The following is a 12,307-nucleotide window of genomic DNA, read 5'->3' on the forward strand; positions in this document are numbered from 1 at the left end:
GAAGAGGGAGTGGGAAAGAGCTGGGCTGTGGGGGTGTAGCGTAAGGACTCTTAGCTTGAATCTTTCGGGCAAGCTCTTCGTACATTTTCAACATCTGCTGGTATTCAGTGTCTACAGTGTATGTGTGGGTGTGACTAGTATTTGTGTTTGTGTCAGATGTTGTGCGATCAGAATGGACCTGAGCTTGAGCTGCACTTGTGACATGTGTTTTGTCTTTTTGTGCTGTTGTGTGTTGGGACTGAGTAATTTGTGTAATTTTGTTTCTTAGATCAAGTAACACAGCCATTCCCTCATCTTCTCTTCCCAACAGGTTCTTACAACACAAAAACCCACTTACAAGATCAAAACATCCCTCTTCATCCCCCAGTTCTACTTGTGAGTCCTCACTCTCGTCGATTTGTTCGATGTTTTTAGCGATAAAGAAGAGTTCATCAGCAGACAGTTCACAGAGGGCTTTTCTAATTTCCCTCACCAGGTTTCTTCTCTCATTTGCCATCGTACTGACCTCCAATACCACCGTTAAAACAGTCAAGTGGCTAAGCTCCACTCCTCCAGCAGGTGGCGCCATCCCGGACGAGCCCCCAAGAACTGTAGCGGGTACAGGATCTCCGTATCAGCTGACAGTTAAGTGTTCCCAGCAATCTGTGGAATGGTGGAATAAAGACAGGACAAAAATTGCTGGGCTATATATTTTCCCAAAACATTCACATTAGAACAAACAGAAATGTCAAAAATATACATTATGTCACAAAAAATCGTTTTTTATGCAAATCTTCATACGATTTTCAGTCTCTTTCTTCCAATTTCCACACAGCGTTTTCATGAAGATCTGTCCATCAGCCAATCACTGTGTAACTCATTTGCATATTCAAAATGCTGTTCAGTGTTACATGACTTTATGTGCTTTCTCACAATCCAAATCAACTAAATAATATCACACATGTATTCAAACATTGAGTTTCTGTAGGTTTTACCCATTTAAGACCTTTCACAAGCATTTTAAAGTGGATTATACGTTATAATTACTTCATATAAAGATATATTTAAACATACTCACCTTCAATCAACACTGCAGCAGGACATACATAGCATCCAATCACGGGTGAACATCGCGATTTAATTTAATAATTAATCGTGCAAAACTTTATCAAAAGGAATCAATTTCCAACGCTTAATATGCACTAACATGTATTCTTTCAACATCCATTCAGATTGACATATAAAACAATCGACTAACCTGTGGAATGGTGGAATGTACGGTGCGTTCCAAACGGGATATATCGCCCTCCGAAGGGCACTTCGGAGTGAAAACAATCATTGCCGCTGATAGATTTTATGTTGGTCTCAGCATTGAAAGTATGTGGACTGAGGCTCCTTTTTTTTTTCCTCTGTCAAAGTTGTATACTATGTTTTAAACATATGGTTTTCTATTTTACCAGAACCATTTCCATATAAGGCTCTACTAGGAGTGAATGTGAAACAGGGAATGGTCCCTGCTTAGGAGAAGGTCCTTGGGATGCTAAGGGACCTCATGGGTACCTGACCAGTAGATGACCATATTTAGACTTGTTTTTCCATATGTATCACATTCCTATACCATCAGCTATATGATGTATTCTCTTTCTCATTGGCTGAAACTATACTACACCCCTTGTACTCTTTCTATATATTCTCTCTTTTCTTATCAATAAAATGAGACTATATTCTCCCTCAGCGCTGAGTGATTGCTCATTCAATTGCCAAATAAGAGGTCTGGGATGAGGCACAAATTAGGAGCAAAAACCTAACAATTTGGGGGGCTCGTCCGGGATTTCTCCAGACAGGTAAGAAATAAAATGCTTAAGTGCATCTTACTGTCTGTTGAGAAATTGATCCTTGTATTTTTGTGCCGCACTTTTTTTCATATTTGTTAAAAGTGGATATCCTCGTATTTTGATAAATGCGGGAAGAGTGAAAGAGGATTGATCACCCTTTAATTTTTTGGTGTTATCCTCACGGATTATATACGTGGGAAGGGAATAGATGAGTTTGAGTTGAAAATTTTTCTCTCTCTCTTAGTCCATTTCATGATGATATCCTCAGGTCCTTGTTGGCGGTTGAATGAATAATACTGAATTTAAAATTTTTCTTTTTGCCAAAAATACTAAAAGGTTAATATAAAGCTGCAGACTTTAATTTGTATTTTGTTTGGCCATTTTCTGAAATTGTAAGGCTTTTCTTTAAGCAAAGGAAAGATCTTTGTTGGCTGTTTTAAATGGGTGAAACGATTAGTCGACCGTTGATGGGGGAAACCCCGAGGGATTTCATGAATCGCAATAATAAAGCGTTTTTTACTGAACCCTATCTCTCTAATCTCGCGGGATGGTCAGAAGGGAAAATACAATTAGATCCGTTTCCCCGCGATGGTTCTTTTAAAGATGAAGATATGCGTGCTGCAAAAGATATGATCTTTGGTTCTTGGGGTGACCCAGGATGGCCAATTGATTATATGAAAGATGCGTATAAAGTTTGGATGAAGATGAAAACTTATTGGGATAAGGGTCCAGAGTTGAAAAAACAAGACAGCTCTCTCTCTCAGTCTCAGTTGAAACCTGATACGTCCCTTCCCCCATATGAATGTGTTGTTTCTGCTGAAATTCCAAAGCCCTTGACCAATCGATTGTATCCGCAGTTGCCGTCCACAACTGAAGTTTTTCCGTTTGTACAGCTTCCAGATGGTTACAAAATTACTCCTCTGAGTGTTACGGAGGCAGTGGCTATTTGCAAAGATCTGCCTGATCCGGCTAAGTCACCACATCAATTTGTGGCAGTACTGCAACGGTTAACTGCCTACAGTCAATTGACGGGACGAGATTATCGTTTTATTTTGACTAAAACACTGCCTGCGGAAATCACAGAGGAGGAAATGATTGAAGAAGTTTATTACTTAAACCCCATCTACGATACACCGCCTGTTCGTCGTGTTGTATCTCAGAAAGCTGGAGATTCAAAGCCCCTTGATTTGTCTAAACCTTCACGAGTGCTTCTAATTACTGATTCAGAGGATGAAGAAGAGGAATATGATTGGATTTGGGCCAGCTCAGGTAAACTTAAAGATTTTTTCAAGCAATTGACTGCTTTTTTGTTAAAAGTGTCTTCTGCTAAACAAGACATCTCGCATGCAGCCAATACCAAACAGAGAACTGGTGAAAGCCCTGTTGCATTCTTTAACAGATTTAAACATGCATGGGTTGAGGAATCTGCGATTCCTATTGAACAAAATTGTCCATTGTTCTTAAATACGTTCCTAAATAATATGAACAAAGACACTGCGCAGTTAATTCGTATAACAACTCCGAATATTACTACCATTTCTGTTGATGAATTGGGACGACGCTTGCGTGAGCTTTCCTCTGCTGGAGCTTTTGATGTCTCCAGGGGCAAAACTCCTGCAATGCTTCAAGTGAATGCTGCTGTGAATCCTCGTCCACAACAATTTGGAAATGTGAGACGCTGTTTTTATTGTGGCAAGCCAGGACATCTGGAACGTGACTGTAGGAAAAAGGCTTGGGATTTGAGGCAGAGGTCAGAAAAGCAGAAGAAGAAGGGCTCTGGTGGTGGCTTGAAGCAAAAGCCCCCACTTGCGCTCCCTTCTGCAAAGACTGACAGACAAAATCCAGTGTATCCCATTTCCTGGCAACAATGACTGAGTTCGACTGAGCCCTCTTCTGATAATTTTTCATTGATTTCTTTGAGTTATCCGAATGTGTCAACTGTTTTGCCATTCATTGAATTAAATGTTGACCATAAACCCTATGTTTTTCTCATAGATACGGGGGCGTCGATGTCATCGTTATCCTCTCTTGTCTATGAGGGCTCGATTACAGGAAAACATGTAAACTCTGTGGGAATCAATGGTGTACCTGTGAGATGTGAAATGACACCAACATTTCCAGTTACTTCTAATGATATCCCATCACTGTTTAAAATGCATGCTTTTGCGATAATACCGAGTTCACCATTTTCTCTTCTGGGACGCGATCTCTTACATAAATTAGGTATTCAACTTAATTTTAATGCTGACTCTCTACAACTTATTTTTCCTGCAGCCTTTTCTCTCACTGTTGATACAGGAAATGCTCTCCTTGAGGATGATTCTGCAACTGAGCTCAAACAGGAAATTGAGGGCGTCAACCCCAAGTTGTGGGCAGCCCATAAGGATGACGCAGGATTCATTGATGTCCAGCCCTATGTTGCTAAGCTAATCACAGACAAGCCTGTGTATCAGAAACAGTACCCCCTCTCAAAAGAAAAGGTGGAGGGTATTCTTCCTGTTATTGATAAATTACTGGCTCAAGGCATCCTGGTGCACACTCATTCACCTTATAATACACCAATTAATCCAATTAAGAAAGCAAATGGTTCTTGGCGTTTAACTCAAGATTTGAGAAAAAAGTTAATGAGTTAGTAACACCATTGTCTCCTATTGTACCTGATGTGCAAACTATAATTAATTCTATTCCTTCTGAACATTCATTTTTTACAGTTCTGGATATTTCCAGTGCCTTCTTCAGCATTCCTGTTGATCGCCAAACACAGCCATAGTTTGCTTTTACCTTGGAAAATTCACAATTAACGTGGACAAGACTCCCACAAGGGTTCAGGGATTCTCCGGCTGTTTTCTCTGCTGTAGTGCACGCAACGCTGAAAAATGCCAAACTTCCTCCAAACACCTGTCTGCTTCAATACGCAGATGACATCCTCATCACTGGTGCAACTGAGGACATGTGTGCTGCTGCCTCTAAAATTGTCTGCAATATTTTGGCAGAGGCTGGTTTCAAGGCATCAAGAGAGAAACTACAGTGGGTACAGAGGAGGGTCGAGTACCTTGGACATAAACTGTCACAGGGCAAAGTGCAATTGTCTGCTGACAGAGTGAAAGCTATTGCTACTTTCAAGCACCCATCGACACGGAAGCAGATGCAAAGCTTCCTGGGACTGGTTAATTATTGCCGAATATGGGTGCCCAACTGTTCCATGTATGATAAAATCCTACGAACTGCTACTCTGGGGGACACAGAGGACATTACATGGACAGCTGAGATGGATCAAGCATTCAGACATTTGAAATCCTCCCTCATGAAACCTCCTGCACTCGGCCTCCCAAATTACTCTCAAGACTTTCACTTATACGTGCATGAAAGTGGGGGTACAGCCGCCGCAATCCTGGCCCAGGAACATGGGGGTACTTTTCGTCCCATAGCTTATTTGTCTAAAACTCTTGATTCAGTAGCCAGGGGACTTCCTGCTTGTTTGCGTGCAGTGGCTGCCACGGCGATCATGGTGCAAGATGCTGAAAAAATTGTGTTATCACATAAATTGATAGTGCATACCTCTCATCAGGTAGGAGTCATTATGAGTAATATTTCTACTCAACATATGACTGCTCAACGCCGCTCTGGCTATGAGGCTATATTATTAGCTACTGCTAATTTGATTTTGAAGCCAACTTCTGTTATTCATGGCCCTACTGTACATTTGCACAGGTTGCTGACGCAAGGTGAATTTGAGAGTGATGACCACGAGTGCCTGGACAGAATCCAGATTTCGACTGCCTGCAGGCCAGATGTTTCTACATCTGTCCTGGAGGAGGGGAAGAATTGGTATATTGATGGATCCTGTTTCAAGCCAAATGATAATGTATACTTGTGTGGGTATGCTATTGTTGAATTACCTGATCGTGTAATTGAGGCATACTCTTTGCCATATAAGTCAGCGCAAGTTGCAGAATTAATTGCTTTAACGAGAGCTTGTCAATTGGCAAAAGATCAGTGTGTTAATATATATACTGACTCTAAATATGCGTATAGCATAGTACATGATTTTGCTAAATTGTGGGAAGAAAGAAATTTTAAAACCTCAGATGGAAAGCCAATTGCTCACCATAGTATTGTAGCGGAGCTCATTAATGCAGCACAACAACCATCAAAACTCGCTGTTATTAAAGTAGCAGGACATACGTCAGGAGAAACAGATGAAGCCAAAGGAAATAGATTTGTAGATGAAGTAGCGAAATGGGCTGCTAAAGAAGTAATGTTAAGTCCACATGTAAGCGAAAGGGGCACAGATGTGCCTATGATGAATTCATTATTGACTAATGATTTGGACATTAAAATATTACAAGCTAACCCTACGCAAGCTGATTTGACTTACTGGTCAGACAATGAAGTAAAACCAGATCAAGTTGGAATCTTGAGAGACAAACAGGGTAGACTTGCATTACCTGCATCTGCGATTGTTATGCTATGTAGACATTATCATGGTGTATCACATGTGTCAAAAAAGAAAGTGATACAAATGTTGAATCGATCTTATTGCATAGCAAATATTCAAAGAAATACTCTGTTGATATTGGATGCTTGTCTGGTGTGTGCTCAAACTAACAAGCACAAGGCAACTAAACATGACGCTTTACCACATCCTGAGCTACCATTCCAACACTTGCAAATTGATTTTACGCATATGCCTCCTTGCGGAAATAATAAATATTTGCTTGTGATTGTTGACAGATTTTCTAAATGGCCTGAAGCTTTTCCGTGTGGAAAAGAAAATGCACAGACGGTAGTTAAAGTTCTGGCTAAGGACATTATACCGCGTTTTGGTATACCAATGGTTATCGATAGTGATAATGGAACACCGTTCACTTCCAAAGTCACGCAGTTGTTAGCCAAGGAGCTTAATATTACCTGGAGATTACATATCCCATTTCATGCTCCATCTAGTGGACAAGTTGAGAACATGAATAGGGTTATCAAAGATCGTCTTAATAAAGCGTGTCTTGATACAGGCAGAAATTGGGTTGATCTGCTGCCTGCCGTATTAACAGAAATTAGAATGTCACCATCAGCAACAACAAAGATGTCTCAGTTTGAAATCCTTATGGGTAGACCTTTCCCGACCCCATGGGTCAGAGGTCGCGCTGGCAATTTTTCCACAGGTGACACGGAGGTGATCATCACGGATTATGTGGATTCCCTAATTAAAACTTTGAATAGCATCAATGGTGATGTGTCTCTCTCTCTCCCTCTTCCTGCAGAAAAACCCACTCATCCTTTCGTTCCAGGACAACAGGTGCTGATAAAGTGTCTGAAGCCCACAAAACTGGGTGAGCCGAAATATCTGGGGCCCGCCACGGTGATTGCTGTGACGAGAACAGGAGTGCTGACTGACTTCCAGCCGCAGTGGATCCATGCCAGTCGACTGAAAGCAGCTCCATCCCAGGGGAACGTTCTGGTCAATGAGGAGAAGGAAGCCAGTGAGCCAAGGAAAGATCCGAAGGAAGGTGAACCAAGACGTTCAACGAGGAGAAGAAGAAAGAGATTGCTAGAGATCTAAAACCAGCAATAATTATCATTGAAGCTCTCTAGCCATGATTGCTAAATTGACATTTTACCTGGTTGTGCTGACAAATGTGTTTATTCACATACAAGCTGCTGTTAGCACTGGTAATGAAACTTGGGTACATTATGAAGAAGAACCACATGCCTTCGCAGCTAACATGTGGTGGAGATTAGCCAACTACACTGCCAAATCTGAAGGAAAAACAGGTGACTGTTATGTTTGCACCAAAATGCCACATAATGCTTCTGGACCACATGTAGAGGTTAAATCACCAAGGACAGAAGAAGAATTAGAATGCCCTATTTTTGTTAGCATTACTGGAATGATGGCTCCAAATAAAAGTGCAATATGGAGTTGTGGAAAAAGTAGAATAATGATGCTTGCAACGCAAGTACATGCTAAAGTGACAACCATTGGCTCTATTCCAGACTCACTGTTATGTATGGAAAGAGAAACTGGAACAGTGAGACTGGGGGTAATTCCTAAAAGTAAATGTAATCGAACATACCATCATTGTGAGATAGAAAATATGTCTTGTTGTATGAGTTGTATTTTGCATTATCCAAAAACTAATATGACTGAGTGTTCTAAAAGAACACCACATCCTATATCTACTATGATTGCTTATGGATGGGCTAATCCTTTTATTCAAGATGTGTGTTCTAAATATTGTGCACTTGTGCCAGGTCAAAATTGCTACAGATATGCTCCTGCTTCACGGGGAACTAGAGCTGTAAAAGATTGGTTTTGGACATAGAGTCTACACTACTCTTCCAGAAGATTGGAGTGGAAGATGTGCTCTAGTAACTTTGGAAGAATATTCCATGGTTATTAGACCACACAAACCTCACGTTATGACAAAACAAAAACAGAAAAAGAAACGCTCCCTCTCTAGTCGCGGTTCAACTAGTAGTTTGAGTAGAGATAATCCAGTACCAAAGCAACATCGACAAAACAGGCTAGTTTTAGATCAATTAACCGCGGCAGGAGGAGGAGTTTGTGTTATTGTTGGTACCTCTTGTTGTACTTATATCCCTGAGAATGATGCAGATGGTCATTTAATTTCAGAGGGTTTAAAAAATATGACTAGAATTGCTCAAGAATTACAAGAACGAGAAGTTACTGATAATCAAAGTGGGTTCTTAGCATGGCTCACAGGATGGCAACAAATGCTTGTATCTGCTTTGATTCCTATAGGTGTGATCCTATTAATTATGGCATTTATTATCTGTTGTATTATTCCATTTATTAGAGCTTTGATTAATCGTGCCATGAACAACTTTGTATCCTCTCAATATGCTTTGATGAATAGACCTGTTAAATGTTAGTAATTTTGAAGGAAAATGAAGGAAATGTTTGCTGAAGAATGTTATGATTTTGAAAGTAAAGAAAGTGATTATATTTGGATATGAGAAAAGTAATGCTGAGACTTGGGTGTGGCAATTTTATTGCCAAAAGGGGCAATTGATAGATTTTATGTTGGTCTCAGCATTGAAAGTATGTGGACTGAGGCTCCTTTTTTTTTCCTCTGTCAAAGTTGTATACTATGTTTTAAACATATGGTTTTCTATGTACCAGAACCATTTCCATATAAGGCTCTACTAGGAGTGAATGTGAAACAGGGAATGGTCCCTGCTTAGGAGAAGGTCCTTGGGATGCTAAGGGACCTCATGGGTACCTGACCAGTAGATGACCATATTTAGACTTGTTTTTCCATATGTATCACATTCCTATACCATCAGCTATATGATGTATTCTCTTTCTCATTGGCTGAAACTATACTACACCCCTTGTACTCTTTCTATATATTCTCTCTTTTCTTATCAATAAAATGAGACTATATTCTCCCTCAGCGCTGAGTGATTGCTCATTCAATTGCCAAATAAGAGGTCTGGGATGAGGCACAAATTAGGAGCAAAAACCTAACAGCCGCCATATTGAAGTGTCGTTCCAAACCGAAGTGCTCAAAACGGCCACTTCAAAGGGCCCTTCGGAATGAAGGATTTCGAAGGGTACAACTGATGGACACTTCGGGCCCCCATGATCCTTTAAACAGGAAGGTTGTTTGACCCCTACACCCTTCATCCCTTCGAAGCTCTCACTCCAGAGGGTAAACCCTTTGAAGGGATTAGGGCATAGGGATGAGCCCTTCCGAATGGAACGCAGGGAAAGACAGGACAAAAATGTGCGTGTGATCAGTTCTGGTCTTGCTGGGTTATGACGATCAACGCAGCAGACCCATAACAACACACTGCACTCACATAGCGCCCTCTACTGGTCTGGTAGAACCACCATTCCTTCAATGTATTTTCACATATAGAGAATATATTAAATACATCAATTGTGACGGACCAACTATTGGGGCATCACACTTCTAAACACGCTTTAGTTAATCAATCTTTGATCGCTCTGTTAAATCAATCAATAGTTAAAGTTTTAGCCAATAATTGAGTTACTTTGGATGTAAAAGGTGTTCCATAATCATTTTAAAATCTGGTTATAATTCCTTTGCACAAAATTTGAACCACCATTTTTGCATTCTCCCTCGCACATGGGAAAGCTTCTGGCCACTTTGTGAATCTGTCTGAATTATTTACAGGTCGATGGATGTTAGTTTTTGCACAGATAAAGCATGAATCTAACACCAATTTGGTTGTCTTGTGTACATTTGCAATGCAATACAAAGCATTAATTGCCTTTTTGCATGTTTTTTATCAGCCTCTTTAGCAGCTGTATCAGTCAATTGATTACCTCTTACTCCCTCCTGCTGCATGTTCCCTCACCTTGACTATGGCCACTTTGTTCGGCAGCTGCACTACATTAATTAAATCTCTTATCAAATCAGAATGCATACTTAGAATCAGTATAAATTGTGACAATTTTATCTTTTGAAAGTTCACAAGCTCTCGTTAGTGCCACTAGTTCCGCTGCCTGTGCTGATGTGTATGGTAATGATTCTGCTTCTACCACTTCATCAGGGAGTCTAACAACTGCATAGCCACATAAATATACACCATCTGATGATTTAGTACATGAACTGTTAACATATAGACTATCCCCCTCTTCCAGGGCCGTATCTAACAGATCGGTCCTACAAGCAGTTTCAGTTTCAATTGTTTTCAAATAATCATGTACCTCATCATTGCTGTCAGTGGTTTGGTCGGCAGTATCCCTCCGTGGTAGTGTTATCCTTAGTCCAGGAAGATTTGTCTGAGGTAAGGGTACTGTTTAAACGCACAGCTACCTGGCAAATGTTTTGGTTATCCCTCCGTGCGAGGCAGATCCGTGCAGATCCACTCTGACGGATATCCATTTAGATCCGCTCTGACGGAAAACAAAGTGTTGATGGGAATATCCCAGACAAGCCCCCAAACTGTTAGATCAAAATCTCAATAATAGGTAGAATATTTGTAGTCAATAATAGGTAGAATATTTTTAGTCTCAGTCATCAGTTTAGAAACAGGCGCCTCAACCCCTGTGATGTGTGGCAGCAGCAGCGCCAGATCTCGGGAGAATGACCAAGCAGACACAGATCAAGTGTGGTACAAAGCATTCTCAGATTTATTCAGGAAGAAGGGTCATATTTATAGACATAGGTCAAACAACAATCTCCAGGATGGTTTGAGCATCCAATCATACGACTTGAGAATCAAACCTTACCATGTATGGCTTTTCAAGAAATATAATAACAAATAAGAATTGTATGTGCGTAAATGTGTGTATGTCTTCAACTTCTGGTTACATGTGAGAGTGTCAGTGTGTCCAAGGACTACTACTTCTTGTTTTGTCTAGGTAGGTACATGATGTGCACAATAGAAAAATCCCAAGTGAAGCCCAATAAATAATAAATTATTTAACACTACCTTTGTAATACACTATGAAAATGTACACTTTTGCTTTAGTCACCAATATTGTTATTACTGTTCAATTTAATTACATGTAAAGTAAATTACATGTTTGATTTCCACCTGATGATCCACTATAGGCAGATTTTAATTTTTTCTGTTTTTCACAAAAGCATCTCTCAGGCTGCATTTACATTGCAGGTCTTGATGCCAGATTTGGATTTTTTTATTAAATCCATTTTTTTGACGACCTGTTTACATCTTCTTTTAAAAGTGACCCGTATCCGATATCTACATTTCATGAGTTCACACTTACAAATAAGTCAGACTGAATAAATGGTATGCGTATTTGGCTGTCTGAGGAGAGGGCTCTGAGCTTTGTATTTGGCCCGAGCCCAGAGTAATCCCTCTGTATTCCTGGCTGTGGTAGGAAAAGCCAAGTGTTTTTCAATGTGTTGTAGTAATTTCCACTGAAAGTGGAAGACAGGGCAGGACATATCGAATAGCTTCTTCCCATTTTTTAAATTAGCCAATAGTGTCTCATTTATATCACAGCTTGTTCAGAGCCATTGAGCTCAGTAAAGCCGCAGTTTCCTCTTAATCTAACCGCTTTGCCTCCAAATTTCCTCCATATCACTTTAAAATATAGCATTCTGTGCAGAATTTAAATGGGTCCGATAAGTTTTCTGGTATGCTGCGACTTGCGCATATAATCTGTTCTGTGCTATCATGCAGACTATTTGCAGACTATTTATGTTGGTTCTGTTGTTTATACCACTGGGGGGTTATCGCTGCTCTCCCTACTCTTATCCATGCTAGGCTGCATGGATGTGCAGGGAATTCCTGCCCAGAACGGAACCATACCACCAATCCAAACTGTATGCAAAGTGTCAGTCATAATGATAGTGATAGTGGTCCTGACAGAAATGACACTGACAACATTTGATTTACTGAACACAACTTTGGCGGTATACATTTATTACAGCGAGCAATCATACAATCAATATGTTTATTAAGCTGTTTTCTTCATGGGGACCGTTGAATGTTGCTCACAAAGTATCTTATTTCAGCTTTTACTCTCC

General features: G+C 40.3%; 1 protein-coding gene across 1 annotated transcript; it reads left to right on the forward strand.

Annotated features, from left to right (window-relative positions):
* The first annotated feature begins 2,254 nt into the window (after positions 1–2,254).
* LOC125245723 lies at positions 2,255–9,232 on the forward strand. Its single transcript, XM_048156443.1, has 2 exons — positions 2,255–5,642; positions 7,076–9,232. The coding sequence occupies exon 1, from the start codon at positions 2,255–2,257 to the stop codon at positions 3,683–3,685; it is 1,431 nt and encodes a 476-aa protein (XP_048012400.1). The 3' UTR covers positions 3,686–5,642; positions 7,076–9,232.
* Positions 9,233–12,307: the final 3,075 nt, after the last annotated feature.

The sequence above is a fragment of the Megalobrama amblycephala genome, linkage group LG14 (genome assembly GCF_018812025.1).
Source record: "Megalobrama amblycephala isolate DHTTF-2021 linkage group LG14, ASM1881202v1, whole genome shotgun sequence".
Classification (NCBI taxonomy): domain Eukaryota; kingdom Metazoa; phylum Chordata; class Actinopteri; order Cypriniformes; family Xenocyprididae; genus Megalobrama; species Megalobrama amblycephala.